Source organism: Nomascus leucogenys, chromosome 2 (assembly GCF_006542625.1).
Source record: "Nomascus leucogenys isolate Asia chromosome 2, Asia_NLE_v1, whole genome shotgun sequence".
Lineage (NCBI taxonomy): Eukaryota > Metazoa > Chordata > Mammalia > Primates > Hylobatidae > Nomascus > Nomascus leucogenys.
This window is the reverse complement of record NC_044382.1, coordinates 52,015,750-52,041,451: the sequence shown is the minus strand read 5'-3', so window position 1 is coordinate 52,041,451 and position 25,702 is coordinate 52,015,750. Positions and strand designations below refer to the sequence as shown.

General features: G+C 41.4%; 1 protein-coding gene and 1 non-coding gene across 4 annotated transcripts in view; both read left to right on the top strand.

Annotated features, from left to right (window-relative positions):
* The window catches only part of NFATC3 (nuclear factor of activated T cells 3), a 148,560-nt gene that overhangs the window by 87,229 nt on the left and 35,629 nt on the right, over positions 1–25,702 (top strand). For all 3 annotated transcript variants that reach the window (XM_030795026.1, XM_030795030.1, XM_030795037.1), the window contains exons 5-9: positions 347–519; positions 7,937–8,077; positions 15,000–15,055; positions 16,775–16,901; positions 23,992–24,999. In XM_030795026.1, the coding sequence (XP_030650886.1) occupies positions 347–519; positions 7,937–8,077; positions 15,000–15,055; positions 16,775–16,901; positions 23,992–24,999 (1,505 nt within the window). The remainder of the gene's footprint in view (positions 1–346; positions 520–7,936; positions 8,078–14,999; positions 15,056–16,774; positions 16,902–23,991; positions 25,000–25,702) is intronic.
* On the top strand, positions 22,188–22,322 carry LOC115831913. Its single transcript, XR_004027410.1, has one exon. It is a non-coding gene; the product is annotated as a small nucleolar RNA SNORA48 (small nucleolar RNA).

Sequence of the window (25,702 nt, the reverse complement as noted above, 5' to 3'; positions counted from 1 at the left end):
TGGCCACACTCCATTTGTCAAAGCAAGTCATAGGCCAGTTCTCAAGGAGAGCAGGCATAGATATTCTACGTCTTAATGGCAGTAGGAAAGGCATGCAAATACTGGAATGAAGAGGAATTATTAACTTTGCAGACAATCTACTATACTTAGTTTTGCACTTTATCATACAAAAATATTTTTAATGCCTAAACTTCAGTTTAGCAGAGAAAGCAATCATACATATTTTTCTTTTTTGACCTAATTTTGGGTAGTTTTTTTCTGACAAATTAACAATTTCTATGTAGTTGAGTTGTTTATAACCACGATTATCAATAAACAAATTAAATTTTTATATTTTTCTCTTTAGTATTGATTGTGCAGGTATTTTGAAACTCCGCAATTCAGATATAGAACTTCGAAAAGGAGAAACTGATATTGGCAGAAAGAATACTAGAGTACGACTTGTGTTTCGTGTACACATCCCACAGCCCAGTGGAAAAGTCCTTTCTCTGCAGATAGCCTCTATACCCGTTGAGTGCTGTAAGTGAGCTTGTGATGATGTTTTAAGATCTTGTGTATAATAGCTTATTTTCTGTTTTACTTATAATGTAATGTATGTGTCTGAAGTGCAAACTGAGGCATACAGTCTGGGTTGCTGGTTTGATTTTCTCATGTGGAAATGAGCTAACATGTTTGGGTGAAAGAGTACTGATCTTGGAATTAGAAAATGGTTTCTCATGATAGTTTGACTAGGTAGCTCTGTGAACTACAGACAAACTCTCTTGACCACAGTTTTCTTGTCTGTGAGAATGGGGGGCTTCATGCCATCTGAGGACCAAATCATGAAGCTATGATTCAGATGCTTTTAAGTATCACTTGGTCATCTTTATTTCATTAAAATGTCAGCCTTCATGCTAGGAGGTGCTTACTTCTGGCTGATACTTTAGCTAAATAAGACTTAACAGAGCTTTTGTTCAAATTATTTATAACATCTGATTGAGATAGTGAATGTTTTTTCCTAACATATACAAAACCAAGATACAAGAAAAGACCCTGCAGCCTGACATGTACTCAGTCCTGGGGAACTGTGGATCTTGGGCAGATTAGCTGGTATGACTTGAAATATTGAGACTAATACTTAGATCTTTAGGACATAATTTAGAATATTCTGATTCCATGTTTTATTTGCATAGGAGGAAACTGAGGCACAAGTATCTCTAGTACTCATTCAAGGTTATTTGCTTTTTGGTGATAGAGCTGTGCTGCCTAGAAAACAGGTTTTCTTATACTCTTGATTATATAATAGTGTTTTATTTCTGTTAACCATATGTGTTCTTTTTTTTGAGATGTAGATTTACTCTTCTCTCCCAGGTTGGAGTGCAGTGGCGTAATCTTGGCTCACTGCAACCTCCACCTCCTAGATTCAAGCGATTCTCCTGCCTCAGCCTCCCAAGTAGCTGGGATTACAGGCACCCGTCACCGTATCTGGCTAAGTTTTTGTATTTTTAGTAGAGACAGGGTTTCACCATGTTGGCCATGCTGGTCTCGAACTTTTGACCTGTAGTGATCTGCCCACCTCAGCCTCCAAAAGTGCTGGGATTACAGGTGTGAGCCACTGTACCCAGCTTGTATTCTTTTATTATTATTATTATTACTATTTTTTAGACGGAGCCTCGCTCTTTCATCCAGGCTCGAGTGCAGTGGCACGATCTCGGCTCACTGCAACCTCCACCTCCTGTGTTCAAGTGATTCTCCTGCCTCAGCTTCCTTAGTAGCTGAGATTACAGGCGTGTGCCACCACACCCAGCTAATTTTTGTATTTTTAGTAGAGACAGGGTTTCACCATGTTCACCAGGCTAGTCTCGAACTCTGACCTTGTGATCTGCCCACCTTGCCCTCCCAAAGTGCTGAGATTACAGGCGTGAGCCACCACACCCAGCCCTGTATTCTTAATTTGGGGCCACATCTGCTATAAAATCTTTCATATATAAAACAGCCTTCTTTTGCTCTTTGCTGAATTGGAGTGATACTTTATCATTTGCCAGTTGACTGTGGGAATCACTGAGTAAATCTGTGGTGAATTAGTTGCAGAACTAATTTTTGTATTTTTTAAATTAAAAAAATGTATTCTTTATATAGATAGGGCCTCACTGTGTTTCTCAAGCTGGTCTCGAACTCCTGGGCACAAGTGATCCTCCCATCTCAGCCTCCCAAAGTTCTGGGATTATAGGCATGAGCTACCACATTCAGCCTATATTAACTTTTTAATGAGTAATACAGGTATATGTTACAAAATTCAGAAATATAGAGTACAAGATAAATTTCCAAGTCAATCAGTTCTCTTGCTTAGAAACAGCTACCATTGCCAGCTTCTTAATTATCCTGCCAGAGGGTTCTATGCCCATGTAAGCATAGATCACTCTATTTTTTTTTTTAATGCTTTAATTCTTTTTTTTAATTTTTTAATTTTTTTAATTTTTTATTATTATACTTTAGGTTTTAGGGTACATGTGCACAATGTGCAGGTTTGTTACATATGTATCCATGTGCCATGTTGGTTTGCTGCACCCATTAACTCCTCATTTAGTATTAGGTATATCTCCTAATGTTGTCCCTCCCCCCTGCCCCCACCCCAGATCACTCTATTTTTAAAGCAAAATTATTAATTCATTTATTTGAGCAAAAGAGTAGAGACAGGGTTTCACCATGTTGGCCATGCTGGTCTCGAACTTCTGACCTGAAGTGATCTGCCCACCTCAGCCTCCAAAAGTGCTGGGATTACAGGTGTGAGCCACTGTACCCAGCTTGTATTCTTTTATTATTATTATTACTGTTTTTTAGACGGAGCCCCACTCTTTTGCCCAGGCTGGAGTGCAATGGCATGATCTCAGTTCACTGCAGCCACCTCCTCTCAGGCTTGAGTAATCCTCCCACCTCAGCCTCCCAAGTAGCTGGGACTACAGGCACAAGCCACCACAACTGACTAATTTTTGCATTTTTCCCCATGTTGCCCAGGTTGATCTTGAACTCCTGGACTTAAGTGATCTGCCCACCTTGGCCTCTCAAAGTGCTGGGATTACAGGCGTGAGCCACCATGCTTGGCTGGCAAAGTGATTTAAATAATTCAAGTTCATAGAGTAGTTTGAGTGTGTGAGATGAAGTACACTAAAATGATTCTTAATTTTTTTTCTTTTTTAAAAAATAAAATTGGCCAGGCGCCGTGGCTTATGACTGTAATCCCAGCACTTTGGGAGGCCAAGGCGGGTGGATCACCTGAGGTCAGGAGTTTGAGACCAGCCTGGCCAACATGGTGAAACCCTGTCTTTACGAAAAATACAAAAATTAGCTGGGCGTGGTGGCACGCGCCTGTAATCCCAGCCACTCCAGAGGCTGAGGCAGGAGAATCGCTTGAACCCAGGAGGCAGAGGTTGCAGTGAGCCGAGATCACACCATTGCACTCCAGACTGGGCAACGAGCGAAACTCCATCTCAGAAAAAAGAAAGGAAATGGATGGAGTGGGGAGAAAGGTGGGACGTAGAGAACTTCTAGGAGCACCACTGCACTCCCGCCTGGGCGACAGAGTGAGACTCCATCTCAAAAATAAATAATAAAAAATAAAAATAAAATTAACATGTGATTATTGAGAATATAGAAAACGCAAAATGGGGCTGGGCATGGTGGCTCACGCCTCTAATCCCAGCACTTTGGGAGGCCGAGGTGGGCAGATCACAAGGTCAAGAGATCGACACCATCCTGGCCAACACAATGAAACCCCATCTCTACTAAAAATACAAAAATTAGATGGGCGTGGTGGCGTGTGCCTGTAGTCCCAGCTACTCGGGAGGTTGAGGCAAAGGAATCACTTGAACCTAGGAGGTGGGGTTGCAGTGAGCCGAGATCATGCTGTTGTACTCCATCCTGACAACAGAACGAGATTCCGTCTCAAAAAAAAAAAGCACAAAATGGTACAAAGAATAGTGTAATATTAAATTATTTTGTAATATTACTATTTATATATAGTCAGTATTAACCTTTTCTGGCTCTTTTTTTTTTTTTTTTTTTTTTTGAGACGGAGTGTCCCTGTGTGGTCCAGGCTGGAGTGCAGTGGCGCAATCTCGACTGACTGCAACCTCTGCCTCCCAGGTTCAAGTAATTCTTGTGCCTCAGCCTCCCAAGTAGTTGGGATTACAGGTGCCTGCCACCACACACAGCTGATTTTTGTATTTTTAGTAGAGATGGGATTTTACCATGTTGGTCACACTGGCCTTGAACTACTGACTTCAAGTAATCTGCCCACCTCAGCCTCCCAAAGTGCTGGGATTACAGGCATAAGCCACTGTGCCCAGCCTGGATTTTCTTTTATTGTAGTTATATGTCTTTTTGTAAACACACATACACACACAATGTTTTTTAATTGGGCTTATCTGATATAGTTTTATATCTTGTTTTGTAGTTTTCACTTATACTATCATAGACATTTTCTTCTGTTATTAAATATTCTTCAAAAATATTATTTTCATCACACAAGTAGTTTTTTGGCATGTTTATGTCATCTGTTGAACACATTTTTATTTTTTTTTTGAGATGGAGTCTTGCTCTGTCCCCCAGGCTGGAGTACAGTGGCACGATCTCAGTTCACTGCAACCTCCGCCTCCTGGGTTCAAACAATTCCCCCAGCTCAGCCTCCCGAGTAGCTGTGATTATAGGTGCCTACCACCACGCCTGGCTAATTTTTGTATTTTTCAATAGAGATGGGGTTTCACCATGTTGGCCAGGTTGGTCTTGAACTCCTGACCTCAGATGATCTGCCGGCCTTGGTCTCCCTAAAGTGCTGGGATTACAGGTGTGAACCAACACGCCCAGCCTGAACACACTTTTGCTGTTACTTAGAACGTACCTGTAATCAGTGTTTGTTTTCAGGCCCCTTCTCTATGACCTGTTTGGAACAGTAGAGATATGAATATTGTCTAAGATGTAGGTTGGTGCTTGGTACATCCCAAGTAATAATTGATCCTAAATTCCATACCTATCTTTTTTTTTTTTTTCTTGAGACAGAGTCTCACTCTATTGCCCAGGCTGGAGTGCAATGGCATGATCTTGGCTAGCTGCACTCTTCGCCTCCCAGGTTCAAGAGATTCTCCTGCCTCAGCCTCCCAAATAGCTGAGATTACAGCATGCACCACTGCACCCGACTAATTTTTTTATTTTTGAATAAAGATGGGGTTTCACCATGTTGGCCAGGCTAGTCTGAAACTCCTGACCTCAGGTGATCCACCTGCCTCTGCCTCTCAAAGTGCTGGGATTACAGGTGTGAGCCACTACGCCTGGCTGCATACACATCTTTTTTCTTTTCTTTTTTCTTTTTCTTTTTTTTTTTTTTAAGATGGAGTCTCGCTGTTTCACCCAGGGATGGAGTGCAGTGGTGCAATCTCGGCTCACTGCAACCTCCGCCTCCTGGGTTCAAGTGATTCTTCTACCTCAGCCTCCAGAGTAGCTGGGATTACAGGCGTGCACCACCACACCTGGCTAATTTTTGTATTTTTAGTAGAGACAGGTTTTCACTATGTTGGTGATTACAGGTACTTTCTAAGTAACAGCAAAAGTGTGTTCAGGCTGGGCGCGTTGGCTGGAACTCCTGACCTCGTGATCCGCCCACCTTGGCCTCCCAAAGTGCTGGGATTATAGGCGTGAACCACCACGCCTGGCCCACATAGGCATCTTCTATGAAAGGATTGATTATAATACTCTCTTTGAATCGGGCTGGGGTCCCAATTTATGTACTTTTGTGGCTAGGTATTAAGTACTTGAGAGCTGTTGTGAGCTAGGAATGGATGCTTTCCTAATGGCATTGCATTTTAAATTTCCTTAAAATACTCTGCTAGCCAAACAAAACATAGCTGATCTTCAAACCCACCAGTTTTCCCACCAGCATACTAGGAGTAAAAGTGGACCTGTTTTCCAAATGTGAAGAGATATAATCAACACTTTTAAAATTTGTTTTAATTCAGAGAGAAACCTAGGTATCTAGGTATTTGGCAAGTAAAAACCATTAGAGGCCCGGTGTGCCGACTCACACCTGTAATCCCAACTCTTTGGGAGGCCTAGGCAGGAGTACTGCTTATGTCCAGAAGGACTGCTTGAGCCCAGGAGTTGGAGACCAGCATGGGTAACATATTAAGACCCTGTCTCTACAAAAAAAGATTTTTTTTAGTTGTGTATGGTAATGCATTCCTATAGTCCCAGCCCCTTGGGAGGGTGAGATCTGAGGATCACTTGAGCACAGAAGGTTGAGGCTGCAGAACTGTGATCATGCCACTGCACTTCATCCTCAGTGACAGTGCATGACCGTTTCTGAAATCCAACAAACAAAAACAACCATTAGAGAACCTACACAGTGAAAAGAAATATAATCTACAGTTTGAAACTCAAGCAATTAAAAAAAAGGAAATGCCAGAAATAGAATCTCCAGAAAATGTAGCAACTTGGAACCAGTCATTATCAGAGAAAGGTGGCACCATAAACACTCTTTATAAAAGTCGATAATGTAAATAGCTGGGCACAGTGGCTCACACCTGTAATCCCAGCACTTTGGGAGGCCAGTGTGGGAGGATCATTTGAGCCCAGGAGTTCGACAACAGCCTGGGCAACAAAGTGAGACCCTACCTCTACAAAAATAAAATTTTAAAAATTGGCTAGGCACGGTGGCACATGCTTGTAGTCCCAGCTACTTGGGAGGCTGAGGTGGGAGTATTGCTTGAGCCCAGGAGTTTGGTGCTGCAGTGAGCTGTGATCATGCCACACTGGGCAATAAATAACCTGGGCAACAGAGCAAGACTCTGTCTTTAAAAAAAATAAAAATATAGGCTGGGTGTGGTGGCTCACGCCTGTAATCCCAGCACTTTGGGAGGCTGAGGCGGGCAGATCACCTGAAGTCAGGAGTTTGAGACCAGCCTGACCAACATGGTGAAAGCCCGTCTCTACTAGAAATAAAAAAATTAGCCGGGCACGATGGCGCATGCTTGTAATCCCAGCTACTCAGGAGACTGAGGCAGGAGAATCACTTGAACCGGGGAGGCAGAGGTTGCAGTGAGCCGAGATCATGCCACTGCACTCCAGCCTGGGCAACAGAGCGAGACTCCGTCTGAAAAAAAATAAATAAATAAAATGAATTCAAAAAGAAAGGCTTACTTGGTGTTTGTCTAGTAATAGTTCCCTAGAACTTGTCTTCTCTTCATTGCACGCAATATAATTATACATCTTTGGACTTACATGCTTTTTGTAATTAGATTTATAGATTTTAACAGTTGCATAGAAGAAACATATTAAACATCTAAGCAAAAAAGAAAAGCAGATGAGGTAAATGTGTTGGAGTCAGTATGAAGTTGAAGATATTAATGAAGTTTTATTAGTTTCTTTATAGTTGTAGTCTAAGAAAATAATTGGCTGGGTGTGGTGGCTCAAGCCTATAATGCCAGCACTTTGGGAGGCCAAGGCAGGAGGATTGTTTGAAGCCAGGAGTTTGAGACCAGGCTGGACAATAAAGTGAGACCATGTTGCTATTTAAAAAAACAAAAAAATTAGCTGAGCATGGTGGCATGCATCTGTAACCCCAGCTACTTGGGAGGCTGAAATGGGAGCATCACTTGAGCCCAGGAACTGGAGGCTGCAGGGAGCTATGATCACATCACTGTGCTCCAGTTTGGGCAACAGAGTGAGACCCTTTCTTAAATAAATAAATATACTTAGAAATCACATTAATATATCTATTTTGTTTTATAAACAACTTAGTTCTTTTAGTGTGTTTTGTTGCCATTGTCTTGAATTTTAAAAGCCTAAATGAATCCCAAAATTTGCTTCTCTTTATTGTCTTTTTGTAGCTTGAGTTTGTCATTTATGTATCAACGATTTCTAACTAATATTTTGTTTTTTCTCAACTCTTTAAAAAAAATTAAAACAGCCCAGCGGTCTGCTCAAGAACTTCCTCATATTGAGAAGTACAGTATCAACAGTTGTTCTGTAAATGGAGGTCATGAAATGATTGTGACTGGATCTAATTTTCTTCCAGAATCCAAAATCATTTTTCTTGAAAAAGGACAAGGTAAGTAATATATGAGTTGATTGACTTCAAGCTAAGGGGCAAAGGGTAAAATAAATTATTTAGATGTTTCTGTAACAAAAATTACAAAGTAGTTTTCATAAAGCTATGGGTGTCATTTTGCACTTGATTTTATTTTAAACCAAACATTTATTAAATTTTCATATAAATGTTAAATTATCTTTAAGGAGCTGGGCATGGTGGCATGTGCCTGTAGTTCCAGCTACTCAGAAGGCTGAGGCAGGAGGATCACTTGAGCCCAGAAGTTCTAGGTTACAGTGAGCTCTGATTGTGGCACTTCACTCCTCAGCCTGGGCAACAGAGTGAAACCTTGTTTCTAAATAATGATATATTAATAATAATTTAAGATACCTGAAAAGCAGAATTCCCCCAGCAACTCTACTCCTAAGTATATGCTTGAAAGGGTTAGAAATACATGTCCATACATGAACTTAGAGACAACTATTTATAGCAACTTTATTTATAATTGCCAAAAAGTGGAAACAACCTGAATGCTCATCAACTGATGAATGGATAAACAAAATGTGATATATCCATACAATGGCATATTATTTGGTCATAAAAATTAATGAAGTACTCATACATGCTACAGCATGGATAAACCCTGAAAATAGGCTAAGTGAAGGAAGCCAGCATAAAAGGACACATAGTATATGACTTCATTTATATAAAATGTCCAGTATAGGCAATCCAGAAACCAAAAGTAGATTAGTGGTTACCAGTGGTTGGTGGAAGTTGTCAGTAGTGAGTGACTGCTGATGGGAACTGGGTTTCTTTTTGGAGTGATGGAAATGTTCTGGAATTAGATAGTGGTGATGGTTGTACTGCTCTGTGAATATCCCCCAACCCTCTGAGTAGTATACTTTAAAAGAATGGATTTTATAGTATGTGAATTATACCTCAATTATTTTTAAAGTAGAAGAATTCAATGTTTATCAGGGTGTTTGATTTTATTCCTTCTTGTGCATATTTAAAACACTTTATCAGTTATTTCCTCTCAGTTTTAAAAACATTTAAAACTTATGAAAGACTTTTTTTTTTGAGACAGTGACTTGCTCTGTCGCCTAGGCTGGAGTGCAATGGCACAATCTTAGCTCACTGCAACCTCCGCCTCCTAGGTTAAAATGATTCTCCTGCCTCAGCCTCCTGAGTAGCTGGGATTACAGGCACACGCCACCACACCAGGCTAATTTTTGTATTTTTGGTAGACACGGGATTTTGCCATGTTGGCCAGGCTGGTTCTTGAACTCTTGACCTCAAGTGATGTGCCCACCTGAGCCTCCCAAAGTGCTAGGATCTACGTGCCAGTCATGAAAGACTATTTTTATAAGAATAATATAACAAATACTTAAACCTACTACCAAGTTTAAGAAATACATTTACCTTTGAAGGCCCCTGGGTCCCCCTTCTCAAATGGAACCATCACCCGAATCGACCCTTGCTTTTCTTTTTTTTTGAGATGGAGCCTCGTTCTGTTACCCAGGCTGGAGTGCAGTGACACTATCTCAGCTCACTGCAACCTCCGCCTCCCGTGTTCAAGCGATTCTCCTGCCTCAGCCTCCTGAGTAGCTGGGATTACAGGTGCCCACCACCATACCCAGCTAATTTTTGGATTTTTAGTAGAGATGGGGTTTCACCATATTGGCCAGGCTGGTCTCTAACTCCTGACCTTGTGATCCACCCGCCTCGGCCTCCCAAACTGCTGGAATTAGAGGCGTGAGCCACCGCGCCCAGCTGTAACCCTTGCTTTTCAACCATATAAAACTATTTATAATTGCCAAAAAATGGAAATAAACTAAATGCTCAACATTTTTTTTTTTCTGTTTTTGGACTTTGTACAATATTGCCTGTATTCTTTGAAAAATTGTGTTTTCAGAGGTCTTAATGTTTTAAGACTGATCCATGTAACTGAAGACCTTTCACTACTATAAAGTTTTTCATTGTATGAATGTACCACAATTTATTGTCCTCTCTCTTACTGGATATTTCGATATTGTCCAGTTTTTGGCACTGCTGTACCTGGTAGGCATAGGCAAGAATATTAAAATTCTTAAATTTTTTTAATCCAGTAGGGGTGAAATGGTATTTCAAAATTTGGGTTTGAATTTCCCTGATAGCTGTTGAGGTTGTTATGGACCATTCATATTTCATTTACTGTGCAATAACTGTATCTTTGCCTATTTTCTTCATTGGATCATTTTTCATTTTCTTAGTGACTTAAGGAATTCTTTATACATTCTGGATATCAGAGTGAATTGGGGGAAGTGCCTCTTCTTTTTCCATTCATTAACAGTATCTGTTGAGTACTGTCATGTCCCCTTGCACATGTGACAGAGCTCACCTCCAAAACCTTCTGGACAGGGGACTGTCTTTGTGGGGAGCCATTAACTTGTGATATATTTCTATTTGTGGTTGTAGGACTAGTCAAATTTGTTTCTTCTTGAGTTTGTTCTGGTCATATATATTTTTCTTTGTTTTCTTCTTTTTTTTTTTTTTAAATTTGAGATGGAGTTTTGCCCTCGTTTCCCAGGCTGCAATGCCGTGGTGTGGTCTTGGCTCACTGCAGCCTCTGCCTCCCGGGTTCAAGTGATTCTCCTGCCTCAGCCTCCCAGGTAGCTGGGATTACAGGCAGCTGCCTCCACGCCTGGCTAATTTTTGTATTTTTTTAAATAGAGATGGGGTTTCACCATGTTGGCCAGGCTGGTCTTGAACTCCTGATCTCAGGTGAACCGCCCGTCTTGGCCTCCCAAAGTGCTTGGATTACAGGCGTAAGCCTATGTGCCCGCCTGGTCATATATATTTTTCTAGGACTTTGTTCCTTTCTCCTACGTTTTCAAATCTGTTGACATTAATTAGCTCACAGTATTCTCTTTTTGCATCTGGAGTTACATCCCCCCACTCTTTTATTCCTGCTATTTATTTATGCCATTTCTGGATTTTTTACCAGTCTTTCCATAGTTCTTGGCTTTATCAAACCTTTCAGTGTGCCTTTCTGTTTCACTGATTTCTATATTTAACTTATTTTCATTTTGTTTACGTTTTTTCTTAATTAAAATTTTAATGTTTTCATTCTTTTATCTTTTTAAAACTTAAGTATTAAAGGCTATACAGTGCCCCCATCACCTCTCTTTTATAATTTCTCTATCTTTTTCTACTGGATCCTTCTTCTTGGAGTTTAATTATGTTTATGTCTTCTCATCCTAAATATTCTCTTTCTCTTAAATCTGTCATCCTCTTAAGCTTTTGTTTCATTTCTCTATCGCTTAGCATCCAACCTGTCAAAAAAGTAGTATCATATGCTTTCATTTCCTTACCTGCTACTCTTTAATCTTTCGTCTTTCACTTCATTGAAATCATAATCACCTAAAAATTTGACAGCCAGCTACTTACTATCCTTCTTAACACTTTTCCCCCTTGGCTTTGTTGTTATCTGGTTCTCACACATCTTTATTCTTGTTTGTTTTTTTATACGAATTTTTCTGGCTCTCAGATATAGATGTTTTCTAAGGTTTTATATACATTTTTCTCCTCATTATTTTCCTTCTTTTTGAGAAATTTTGTTAGCTCCCAAATCTCTCTCTAGCAACATGTTTCTCTTAAACTTTAACCTGAAATTTAAAATACCCACTGGATATTGCTTCATAAATGTCTCACTGATACTTAAAATATGAAAACATATCTGACTTCACAAACTAGTTTATCTCTCTGGATTTCTTAACTTGATTAATAATATCAGCATCTTCTCTTTGAGCTGGAAGTATGTGGCTGTCTGTCGTCTTCTCCTTTAAAATTCACTTCCCTTCAACTCTGACCCGTACCTAGCCTGTCTTCAAAAAACATAGCTATGTTTCATAATTTATTAATTCATCAATTATTTATGAAGCAGTGCTATGTGATATAGACACTAGTCTAGGCATTGGGGATATAATGTTGAATACAACCTTCAGGTTGCGTGCTCTGATAGAGCTTACATTGTAGTGGGGGAAGCACCTATAAACAAATAAATGAACAAGATTATTCCAGATAAAATTGTATGAAGAGGGTATAGTGATAGAGACTGAATTGTGAACTGTTTATATCAAGTCATCAAGGAACGTCTTTCTGTAGGTGTCACGTTTTAGGTGAATAAGGAGCATGAGGAAGAGATGGTGTCTCAGAGCTGTCCCTTCCTTTCCACTGTAAAAATTCATCTGTGCATGAATACAATTAATAGGTATTATTGAATTCATTTATTTGGCCCAGAACTTCACATTTAAGAGCTTTTGATTGAAGTTGAATCATGTTAAATGGTGGCAGTTACTGGTTTTAGAGGAGATTGCAGTTGTAAACATGTAACTCCCATTTTAAAAGCACCTTCAGTGATCCCCTTCATTTTCTAGGCTCCTTATTATGGCATTCAGGCCATAATCTGCTGCCAGTCTTTCCAACCCTCTTTCTTACTGCTCCTTGCCTCATACTTTATACAACACCACAGCAGCTTGTAAGTCTCTGTATCTTAGGGGTTCTTGTCATCTTGCCTTTGCTCATGCTGTCTCTTCTGTCTATAATTACCCTTTCCCCACATTATGAGTTCTGTCTCATGTTAAGTCTCAGTTCAAGAGCTCTTCCAGGAAGCCTTCCTTGTCTCACTACCCCTCCCCAAGATTAGGTTAAAGACCCTGACCCCTGTGTTCTTGGTTTATCCAGAGTGTACCTTTATTAATTATTGTACCCAACACATTTTATTATGATGAACTGTGTGCGTTTGCCTTTCATCCACAGGCTGAAGGCAGGGCATCCTGTCTCAGTTATCTCAGTAACATGAAGTGTCTGACACATAAGGATCCAGCAAATGATTGCTGAACTGAGCTGTAATTCTAAGTAGGTGTAGCACTTTCCTGTAGTGTCTCTTGTGCAGCAGAAGTAACCGTTGTCTAGTTACTGGACTGGAAAATGATGGTTACAACCTGGAAAGTATTTGATGAAATATCTCATGATAACTTCACAGACCAGATGAAGAAGTGATGCAAGCTGTGTGTGGCTTAGTCACTGGGTGAATGCCCGTGACACAAAAAGAATGCTTTGGAATAATTATACATCAGTCGGAGAGCTTTAGTAGCAGATAAGACTGTCTCCAAAAGAGTAGTTCACTTAGGATGAAGAGATGGAAAATGTGTTGGCCAAATCTTCAGGTGACAGAAATCTGGAAAGCCTAGGAAACATTTTTTAGGACCATCAGTATCTAAAAAATATTTTGACAAGTCAAGGGATCCAACAAAATGAAGTCTCCCTGCTGGGAGTAAGTAATGTTCCAAAGGGTTGGGAGAAAAATACCAACTCAGCTGCATAAGTGCACAATGTGGGAACATGGCAGTAGGAAATGTTAGACCCTTGGTCACATACTTAGTGTGAGAGTCAGCATATGGTGCTCCCAAGAAAGCTTCCCTGCCTGCACCCCAAGAAAGCTTTCATTAACAAAGACACAGCATTTCCATGTACGGTGGTTAGAGCCTCAGTCATTCTGTACCATGCTTGGTCATTTCTCACCTAGGTTATTCAGTCCTGGGCCTTGTGAATTTGGAGGAGCATGTTTAAGCAGAGACCATGAAGTCTAAAATATTATGTAAGGAATAGGCACAGAACTGGGGATGCTAGCCAGTAGGAGAGGAGACACAAGCAGATACAACAACTTTTCAACGTCTGAAATACAATCTCACAGAGAAGCAATCAAGATTTTATTTTGTGATGGCAAGGAATAATGTTGAGTCTAGTTGTTGGATACCATAAAGAGACATTTCATTTATCACGAGGAGCTTTCTAGCAGCAATTATTATCCAAGATGGAACGAGTTACCTGGTGAGGAAGTGAGTTTGCTGTCATTTTAGTTGTACAAGCAAAAGTTGGCCACCACTTGATGGGGGTCTTCTCAGAGGGCTTTTATTTATTTTTTATTTTTATTTTTTTTAAATTATACTTTGAGTTCTAGGGTACATATGCACAACGTGCAAGTTTGTTACATATGTGTAGATGTGCCATGTTGGTGTGCTGCACCCATTAACTTGTCACTTACATTAGGTATATCTCCTAATGCTATCCCTTCCCCTTTCCCCCACCCCATGACAGGCCCCGGTGTGCGATGTTCCCCATCCTGTGTCTCAAGTGTGTTCTCATTGTTCAGTTCCCACCTATGAGTGAGAACATGCGGTGTTTGGTTTTCTGTCCTTGTGATAGTTTGCTCAGAATGATGGTTTCCAGCTTCATCCATGTCCCTACAAAGGACATGAACTCATCATTTTTTATGGCTGCATAGTATTCCATGGTGTATATGTGCCACATTTTCTTAATCCAGTCTATCATTGATGGACATTTGGGTTGGTTCCAAGTCTTTGCTATTGTGAATAGTGCCACAATAAACATATGTGTGCATGTGTCTTTATAGCAGCATGATTTATAATCCTTTGGGTATATACCCAGCAATGGGATGGCTGGGTCAAATGGTATTTCTAGTTCTAGATCTTTGAGGAATCGCCACACTGTCTTCCACAATGGTTGAAGTAGTTTACAGTCCCACCAACAGTGTAAAAGTGTTCCTGTTTCTCCACATCCTCTCCAGCACCTGTTGTTTCCTGACTTTTTAATGATCGCCATTCTAACTGGTGTGAGATGGTATCTCTCAGAGGGCTTTTAAACATCACTTGGGTAGGTGGTTAGAATGAGTTCAGTGGGATCTGCTAACCTGGGCAGCCCAAGATCTTTCTCCTTATTTTTTCCCCATTTGTACATATTTACATTTTATTTTCATAATGGAAGTCAGTGGAAAAAAGATCCCCTTTGTTAATAAATTTGTGATACTACATTCATTAGATTTTGTCTGTATGCTTTCTGATAGGAATTGCTTTTAACTATAAACTCTTTCTTTCAATAGATGGACGACCTCAGTGGGAGGTAGAAGGGAAGATAATCAGGGAAAAATGTCAAGGGGTAAGAAATTTACCTTAATTCTTAAGAAATATTTAAGACACTGAATAGAAAATTGAATAATGCTGCTTTATGGTATGGATGACTCTTTTGTATATTGATTAATAAAAAAGTAAAATTAGGCTGGGCATGGTGGCTCATGCCTATAATCCCAGCACTTTGGGAGGCTGAGGCAGGAGGATTGTTTGAGCCCAGGAGTTCGAGACAAGCCTGAGCAACATAGTAAAACCCTGTCTCTGAAATACAAAAAGTTAGCCATGTGTGGTGACGTGTGCCTGTAGTCCCGGCCACTTGGGAGGCTGATGTGGGAGGATCAGCTGAGCCTGGGAGGTCAATGCTGCAGTGAGCCATGATCATGCCACTGCACTCCAGCCTGAGTGACAGAGTGAGACGCTGTCTAAAAAAGTAAAATTTCTAGTGGTTTGGAAGTAAAATACTTACGTAGTATTAAAGTAAATTAAATTAAAGTTTAGAAAAGATAACCAGTTAGTGTCTTCTTTTCTCCTTATTGTGTATAGGGAAGGAGAAACTAGAAATGAAAGATCATCAGAAGGTTCTTATTGAAATTACCATTAATTTCTCTGAACTCATTTAGGAATAAAAACAAATTCAATAAAGAACATATGTATAGGCCTTCATGGGAAATAAAAAAGAGAAAGAACATATGTAGTGGGTAAAAGATAGGAGCAAGACAAGTCCTTAGGGAATTGTGTACTTAACACACTATTTCTAACTCTTCAGCTATTTAGTTAAGCCTTCTAGGATTCTACATTGAAAGTTTTGGTCTTGTTATGGTGGTTGGAATGGAGACAGAGCATTTTCTGGGCTAGGGAATACCACTTCCCACAGTGCTTTCCAAAGATCTGGAGCAGTTAGGTTGAGGAGTGCATTTGGTTTGGGGCTAAAGATTTTCACCTTGGTTTTGTAAAATTATTTTTGATATAGATACACATTTTGTTTAATGCCAGTTTAGAACATTTGGATTATTTTATTTTTTTAATTTTTATTTATGTATTTATTTTTAGATGGAGTCTAGCTCTGTCGTGCAGGCTGGAGTGCAGTGGTGTAGTCGCGGCTCACTGCAGCCTCCGCCTCCCGGGTTCAAGTGATTCTCCTGCTTCAGACTCCTGAGTAGCTGACTACAGGCGTGCAATATCATGCCTGGCTAATTTGTATTTTTAGTAGAGATGGGGTTTTAACATGTTGGCCAGGCTGGTCTCAAACTCCTGACCTCAAGTGATCTACCCACCTCAGCCTCCCAAAGTGCTGGGATTACAGGTGTGAGCTATCGCACCTGGCTCCAGTTTAGAACATTTTGAATATAAAATGTAAAATAAGGAATCTAAACTATAATGCAACTTGGGAACCATTAAACCTAATTAAAAATCAGAATGAATTTACTGTTAAGATACATAGTAACATGTAATATTCAGTAGAGTAAAACATCTCACTACATAGTATGTAAGACTTTTTACTTCTGCTACAACCAGAAACCCAATTGGGTGAGTAAAAAGCAATTTCTCTTTTATTGATTAAAGGACTTGTCTCTTTCAAGACTGAAGTATCCCTTTAGTAAATCTCCAGATGATGCATATGACTAGCTGATGTGCATAATTATCTATGCTGGAGCCTTGTAGTTAAGACTCATGAGTTGTGATGTGTTTAACAGGTGCATTTCATTTTTAGTTCTGAGTGTAACACAATCTTGCTTTCCATCCTTAGGCTCACATTGTCCTTGAAGTTCCTCCATATCATAACCCAGCAGTTACAGCTGCAGTGCAGGTGCACTTTTATCTTTGCAATGGCAAGAGGAAAAAAAGCCAGTCTCAACGTTTTACTTATACACCAGGTACGAGGAGTCATGATGGTTTACTATAGAGCTTTCTTTCCTAATGAATAAAAAGTTATTTAATGAATCCTATATTACAATGTTTAAGGTAGAGTGCTTATAAACAATGAAAACACCAACAGATGCCCAATCTAAAGTTTTTGTTGACTTTAAATATTAGATGTGGTCTCAGTTGTTATTTTGTAATGATTTATTATAAGGAAATTAGAAGATGGACGGTAGGTTTAAGGTCTTTTTTCGAAGAGTTTTTATCAAAAATTCCCAGCATTAAAGAGGGGCAGGTGTTTGTGAGTATGTGTGTGCTTCTGGGTCATGAACTCTCCTTATACCCTTAGCACCATAAAAAGGCAGTGTGGCCAGGCACAGTGGCTCATGCCTGTAATCCCAGCACTTTGGGAGGCCGAGGCGGGAGGATCACCTGAGGTCGGGAGTTTGAGACCAGCCTGACCAACATGGAGAAGCTTCATCTTTACTAAAAATACAAAATTAGCCAGGTGTGGTGGTGCATGCCTGTAGTCCCAGCTACTCGGGAAGCTGAGGCAGGAGAATTGCTTGAACCCAGGAGTGGAAGTTGCGGTGAGCCGAGATCGTGCCATTGCACTCCAGCCTGGGAAACAAGAGCGAAACTCCGTCCCCAAAAAAAAAAAAAAAAAAAAAGAAGTGAGCTTTAACAGAAAGGTAACATGATCGGACTTGTGTTTCAAAATTATTTTCCTCATATTTCTTTTCTTTATAAAGTGTCAAGAACCAGTTTAATCTTTTCTGAAACTAGTGACTCTGAGGAGTGAGATTTACATGAGATAAGTCCAAGAAGGTGATTCAGACACCAAGAGTGTTTTGAATGTACAGACAGAACATCAGTGATGATAAAGAATATCAGGTTTTGGGGACAGATGAGAGGGGATAGGATTTTAAATGGGCCTTAGAGGGGAGAAGGAACAGAAGGGAAAGAAGATAAAGAAGATGGATTAAGATGGATGTAGATGAAAAAAGTTTGTAGATTTAGTAATGGAGAGTTTAAGGAGCTTCCATATGATAGCTTTAGGTTTTTTCTGCAAAAAATGACATCAAGTGTCCTGTTGTGAGCAGAGGGAAGTTTGGGTGATTTCACAGTTGGACAATCATGGAGAATGTTTGAAATAGTTTTTGTAAAGAGAGAGAAGGTTCTCTACAGAAACCTAGTAGCATTCTAGACTTGATTGAAGGGCACCATTGATGTTGATCATCAATTTACAGATACTGTTATAATTAATCCTATAATTAGGGGTTTAATTTTTTTTTTTTTGAGAGAGTGTCTTACGCTGTTGTGCAGGCTTGAGTGCAGTGGTGCGATCTTGGCTCACTGCAACCTCCGCCTCCAGGGTTCAAGTTCATATGATTTTCCTGCCTCAGCCTCCCAAGTAGCTGGGATTATAGGTACCCTGGCTAATTTTTGTATTTTTAGTAGAGATGGGGTTTCACCATGTTGGCCAGGCTGGTCTCGAACTCCTGAACTCAGGCAATCCGCTTGCCTAAGCCTTCCCAAGCGCTGGGATTACAGGTGTGAGCCACCGCGCCTGGCCCAGGGGTTTAATTTTCTTTTTCCTCCCTTTTTGGTTTTCATACCACTTGGTAACAAGTTGACCTGCTGTTAAACTTTCTTAAGTAGCACTCAAATTCTTCAGGGCAGGTGGTAAGGTATGCATCTCCTCCAGAACGGGGTACGTCCTGTCCAAAGAGGTTATCAAATACTGTTGAGATGAGGGATTGTAGACTCTAACCTGAATGAGAAAGAAGAGGGCTTTCCAGATTGCAATAAGGAAAAGCAAAATCAGTCAAGCAGATTAGGGGGTTTGATTACTACCTCATAGTGGTAGTAATTGAAAGGCAAACCAGGAGAGTTTGCTGCCGTTCAGCCCATGAATTGGGAGGACAATAAAAAGGCAGAATCCTAGAGGATATTACATTTGGGAATGGCAATCAGTAGAGCTCTGGAATGGAAAGAAAACATTGGGTTGCACTGTAACTCATCACTGGCCTTATGGTTGATAGATGACAAACCAGGTGGCATACACTAACAGAAGAATAGACACACAGGAATGTTTGTCTAGTACTTGTTCTGGTTGGTTACTATCTCTGTAGCATTTAGCTTTTTTCATTTTTTTCTAAAATGACATTTTGAATAAAATTTTTACAAAAGCCAGTACATTACTGTAATTTAAAAAAAAAAAAAAAGACAGGTGGAAGGACTATATTAAAACACTCAAATTCTTGGCCGGGCGCAGTAGCTCACGCCTGTGAGCCCAGCACTTTGGGAGGCCGAGGCGGGTGGATCACGAGGTCAGGAGATCAAGACCATTCTGGCTAACACGGTGAAACCGCATCTCTACTAAAAATACAAAAAAATGAGCTGGGCATGGCGTTGTGAACCTGTAGTCCCAGCTGCTGGGGAGGCTGAGGCAGGAGAATGGCATGAACCCAGGAGGCGGAGCTTGCAGTGAGCCGAGATCATGCCACTGCACTCCAGCCTGGGTGACAGAGCAAGACTCCATCTCAAAACAAAAACAAAAACAAAACAACAACAACAAAAAGTTCAAATTCTCTTCTGTTCTGAGACTATTATTCTGTTCTTCCAGATTCCTTTGATCCACATATAAACAAAATTTTAAAAAAATGGAAATGGGACTAGCCCATATATAGTTTTGTAACTGAACATTTTAATTTTTCTTCATCAATAGATAGAATTTTACAGAATTGTAATAACTTCTTAGTATTCTGTTGTATGACCTGATCTCTGTTATGTTAGTGTTGTTTTGTTTGTCTCATTAATTTGTATGAATTCTTTATTTAGAGATTTTATTTTGTTTGTTTATGGCAAATAATTCCTTTTAAAATTTTCTTGTACAATTTTTAGATAGTCATATTGTTACGGGATCCTTGAGGTGTCACTTTGCCAGCCGAAAACCCCTGTGGCTAGTGGCACCTTTGCTCACGGCCCTCTGGGCCCACTTGGCCTGGCAAGTTGCATTCGGCTCGTGCAACTGGCCTGGATCCCATGCCTGCCAAGGGTGAGCAGAGTGGGAAGGGGTGTGTGAGTGAGTGAGCATGGGGTCCAGCCACTGCTCACAGCCAGGCACGCTGGCTGTGGAGGGGCCGGCAGCTCTAGGTGCCAGCATGGGTGGTGGCTCCCTGTGAGGCTGCAGCTGGACCAGGGATACTGCAGGCAGCTTCCATGGCTGGCACTGGGGAACGTGGTGGCTCCCAGAAACTTGGAGATGCCAGGAACCTCAGAGCCCCAAAGAGGGTGTCACAGCCCTGGCTCAGGGAGCTCCTAGGTCTAGGCTCCCTGAAGGCCGCAGCTCTTCTCTCCTTCTTGTTGCTGCCACTATAGCGAGCAGGGGGCCTGTTTCAACCCTGTTTGTATTACAACTCTTTCAGCCCCACTGAGTTTTGTCCTTTGCCCAGGAAGAATGAGGTACACCGACAAATGGAGAGTGAGCGGGACGAAGAGGAGCTTTTTTGAGCAATAGAACAGCTCAGAGAAGACCCACAGAGGGTAGCTCCTCTCTGCAGCCAGGGTGTCCCAAGTGTTCAGCCCTCAGCAGAGAGGAAACTCTAGAATGGGTAGCTCCTCTACACAAGCGGGTTGTCCTGTTGTCTTCTCAGCCCTCAGCAGAGAGGAGACCCTGGGGTGGGTAGCTCCTCTCCACAGCTGGTCGTCCTGTTTTCTCTTTTTGAGTATGGCTGAGTCCAGGTTTTATATGGGCTTCAGAGGAGAGAAAGTGCATGCTGATTGGTCCATGGGGTGGCCATGGGTGGGCCCGGAAAAAGCACCATAAGTTCGCAGTCTGTCTGTGGGACTGGCAGCCCAGCCCCCAGGCTTCAGGCCTTCTCCACCCTGAAGGTGGGGCTTCACTGGCGACCCACCCCTTCCACCCAGGAACCTGTCTGCCTCCTGTTGCTGTTCATGCTGCCCAGGTTGTTTGTGTCAAGGGGCGCCTGCAAACCAGGGCTGAGCTGCCCTCAGCCCTACCTCGACCTCCCTCCCATGCTCATCAGTGCCCAAAGTCTGGAGGGGGCTGAGGCGGCAGGGGGCTGGTGTGTAAGCACTGCCCCAAGCATACACACACCAGCTGGGTTGCAACATCGCCCAGACTCGGCCTCAACCTCGCTCCAAGATTGAAATGGGCACCAGGAGCAGGGAGGGGCCAGACACCGGGAGCAAGCACCTCTGAGCCTGTTGCGGGAGGGGGGCTTCCTGGGTCCCTCTTCCTAGGCAGAGATGCCTAGGTCAGCAGCCATCGTTTGAGTGGCTGTAGCTGCACCCAAGATGGTGGGGCTTCTGCCTGCTATTGCCCCTCTCCCCCTGCCAGGAGCATAGGGATGCCCGGGTCAGCAGCTGCAGCTGGGTGGCCACAACTGCACCCAGGAAGTGCAAGGCTCCCACCCTGCCAATTCAGAAGGTGGCAGGCCTTCCACCTGTTCCCAGCTCCCACCAGCTCTGTGGAGCACGCAGTCTTGGCTGCACCTCGCCCACTGCAGCCAGTGTCATGGCAGTGGCCACTCTAGATGGGCAACCACTGCCATCAATAGTTGCTTGTTTTTTATTAAGGTATATCTGAATTTATTACCTTTTTGGCAATCCCCTTGCAATAGGGATCCAACCAATATCAGTATCCAGTGGAGGGATGCTCATTAATTGCAAATGGCTGGTTCTTTTAGGGTTTTTAAATTTTATTTTTGTTTGAGACAGAATTTCACTCTTGTTGCCCAGGCTGGAGTGCAATGGCGCTATCTCGTTTCACTGCAACCTCTGCCTCCCGGGTTCAAGTGATTCTCCTGCCTCAGCCTCCCAAGTAGCTGGGATTATAGGCGTGCACCACCACACCTGGCTAATTTTGTGTTTTTAGTAGAGACAGGGTTTCATCATGTTGGCCAGGCTGGTGTCGAATTCCTGACCTCAAGTGATCCTCCCACCTCAGCCTCCCAAACTGCTGGGATTACAGGTGTGAGCCACTGCGCCTGGCCCCAACTTCATTCTTTTACGTGTTGATATCTAGTTTTCTCAGCACCATTTGTTGAAAAGACTGTTCTTTCCCCCATTGAATGGTTTTGGCACCCTCGTTTTTGAAGATTAGTTAACAAATATGTGAGGATTTATTTCTGGACTCTATTCCATCACATTGATTATGTCTATCCTTATGTTAATATCACACTGTTTTAATTATTGTAGCTTTGTGTAGTAAGTTTTTAAATCAGGAAGTCCTGATTTCCTCCAACTCTGTTCTTTTTCAAGATGATGTTGGTTGTCCTTGACTTGGGTAGAGTGACGTCTGGTTGGTGCTGCCTATCTCATATAAGCCAGGGACAAATCAATGCCTTATTTATCCCAGCTTGGCTTTTGGTCTGTGCCCATACTTGGTTTATGCCTTGGACACACGGGAAAAAAGATTGAGTTGGCTATTTGGGATCTCGAGATTCCATGGGTATTTTAGAATGAGTTTTTCTATTTCTGCAAAAACTGTCACTGAGACTTTGATGGGGATTACATTGAATCTGAAGATCACTTTATATGACTCAAGGACTTTTTTTTTTTTTTAAAAAGATCACTTTGGAGAGTGTTGTCATCTTAGCAATATTAAGTCTTTAATCCATGAACCTGGAAAGTCTTGCCATTTATTTATGGCTTCTTTAATTTCTTTTAGCAGTGTTTTGTAGTTTTCAGTTATGAGTCCTGCCTTCCATAGTTAAATCATTTCTGAGTATTTTATTATTTTTTGATGTTATTATAAATGAAATTGTTGGCTATGCACAGTGGCTTATGCCTATAATCCCAGCACTTTGGGAGGTTGAGGTGGGAGGATTGCTTGAGTGTGGGAGTCCAAGACCAGCCTGGGCAACACAGTAAAACTTCGTCTCTACAAAAAATAAACATGAGCATGGTGGCGCACGCCTGTATTCCAGCTACTCAGGAGGCCGAGGTGGGAGGATCACTTGTTGCAGTACGCTGGGATTGCACGACGGCACTCCAGCCTGGCCGACAGAGTGAGACCCTGTTTCCCAAAAACAAAAAAAAGAAATTGTTTTCTGAATTTTTTTTCTTTCTTTCTTTTTTTTTTTCTGATACAGAGTCTCGCTGTCGCCCAGGCTGGAGTGCAGTGGCGCGATCTCGGCTCACTGCAGGCTCCGCCCCCTGGGGTTCACGCCATTCTCCTGCCTCAGCCTCCCGAGTAGCTGGGACTACAGGTGCCTGCCACCTTGCCCAGCTAATTTTTTGTATTTTTAGTAGAGATGGGGTTTCACTGTGTTAGCCAGGATGGTCTCGATCTCCTGACCTCGTGATCCGCCTGCCTCGGCCTCCCAAAGTGCTGGGATTACAGGCGTGAGCCACCGCTCCCGGCCTACTGTTTTCTGAATTTTTATTCACATGTTTATTGCTAGTTTATAGAAATACAACTGATTATTTTTGTATGTTGATTTTGTATCCTGCAACTTTGCAGAATGTATTTGTTAGTTTTTTTTGTGGATTTTAGTACTTTTTTTGATCCCCACATGATGGCAGAGGATCAAGTGAGATGCATGTGAGAACCATTGTAAAGCAGAAGTTCTATGAATGTCAGAGTCATGATTTCTGGTATATGTTGCAACATGTAAAACCAGATGACTGGTAGGCTTCGGATCAGGGATCCCAAATTCAATACTTAATTAGGCCCTAGGGTTTTGTTTTTTGTTTTAGTTACTTAATTTTGAATAGGTAATAAATACACAGTGAAAAACATTCAAAAGACATAAAAAAAAATAGTAAAAAGTAAACTTCCTAATTCTGCCCCTTAGTCACCTAGTTTTCCTTCCCAGCAGTGACTCTAGCATAGTTTCTTGTGCCTCTTCCCAAAGATATTCATATTATACAGAAGCAAAATGTGTATGTGTATACATATATATAGGTCTACACAAACACACAGACATACACGATATTTTATATGAACTGCCTTCCTTGGCATTTGAATTTGCCCCTCAGCTTATGCTGTAGTTGTGTAACCTAGCATGAAGGCCTGTCATAATAATTTTTTGTATTGTATAATAATATTTGCTTTAATCATTTTCTTTTCAGTTTTGATGAAGCAAGAACACAGAGAAGAGATTGATTTGTCTTCAGTTCCATCTTTGCCTGTGCCTCATCCTGCTCAGACCCAGAGGCCTTCCTCTGATTCAGGGTGTTCACATGACAGTGTACTGTCAGGACAGAGAAGTTTGGTTTGTTCCATCCCACAAACATATGCATCCATGGTGACCTCATCCCATCTGCCACAGTTGCAGTGTAGAGATGAGAGTGTTAGTAAAGAACAGCATATGATTCCTTCTCCAGTTGTACACCAGCCTTTTCAAGTCACACCAACACCTCCTGTGGGGTCTTCCTATCAGCCTATGCAAACTAACGTTGTGTACAATGGACCAACTTGTCTTCCTATTAATGCTGCCTCTAGTCAAGAATTTAATTCAGTTTTGTTTCAGCAGGATGCAACTCTTCCTGGTTTAGTGAATCTTGGCTGTCAACCACTGTCATCCATACCATTTCATTCTTCAAATTCAGGCTCAACAGGACATCTCTTAGCCCATACACCTCATTCTGTGCATACCCTGCCTCATCTGCAATCAATGGGATATCATTGTTCAAATACAGGACAAAGATCTCTTTCTTCTGCAGTGGCTGACCAGATTACAGGCCAGCGTTCTTCTCAGTTACAACCTGTTACATATGGTCCTTCACATTCAGGGTCTGCTACAACAGCTTCCCCAGCAGCTTCTCATCCCTTGGCTAGTTCACCGCTTTCTGGGCCACCATCTCCTCAGCTTCAGCCTATGCCTTACCAATCTCCTAGCTCAGGAACTGCCTCATCACCGTCTCCAGCCACCAGAATGCATTCTGGACAGCACTCAACTCAAGCACAAAGTACAGGCCAGGGGGGTCTTTCTGCACCTTCATCCTTAATATGTCACAGTTTGTGTGATCCAGCTTCATTTCCACCTGATGGGGCAACTGTGAGCATTAAACCTGAACCAGAAGATCGGGAGCCTAACTTTGCAACCATTGGTCTGCAGGACATCACTTTAGATGATGGTAAGTTCATCTGTGATATGTTCTTGAAGTAGTGAAGAACTTCTCCCAAGTATCATGAAAAAGTTTCTATGGATTGCTTATTGGCATATGGTTGGGCTTTTAAATAAGTTGTTATTAGAAATATATAACTTTGCCAGGCACCACGGCTCACACCTGTATCCCGGCACTTTGGAAGGCTGAGGTGGGTGGATCACAAGGTCAGGAGTTCGAGACCAGCCTGGCCAACATGGTGGAACGCTGTCTTTACTAAAAATACAAAAAATTAGCTGGGCGTAGTGGTGCGTGCCTATAATCCCAGCTACTCGGGAGGCTGAGACAGGAGAATCTCTTGAACCCGGGAGGTGGCGGTTGCAGGGAGCCAAGATAGCGCCATTGCACTCCAGCCTGGGCGGCAGAGCAAGACTCTGTCTCGAGAAAAAAAAAAAAAAATATATATATATATATATATATATATATATAAATATATATAAATATATATAAATATATATAAATATATATATAAACATATATATAAATATATATAAACATATATATAAATATATATAAATATATATATAAATATAAATATATATATAAATATATATATAAATATATATATAAATATAAATATATATATAAATATATATATATAAATATATATAAAACTTTGAGGATAGATATGAAAATCCATGCCTTAGCATCTGTTTTACCACTAATATCTGTT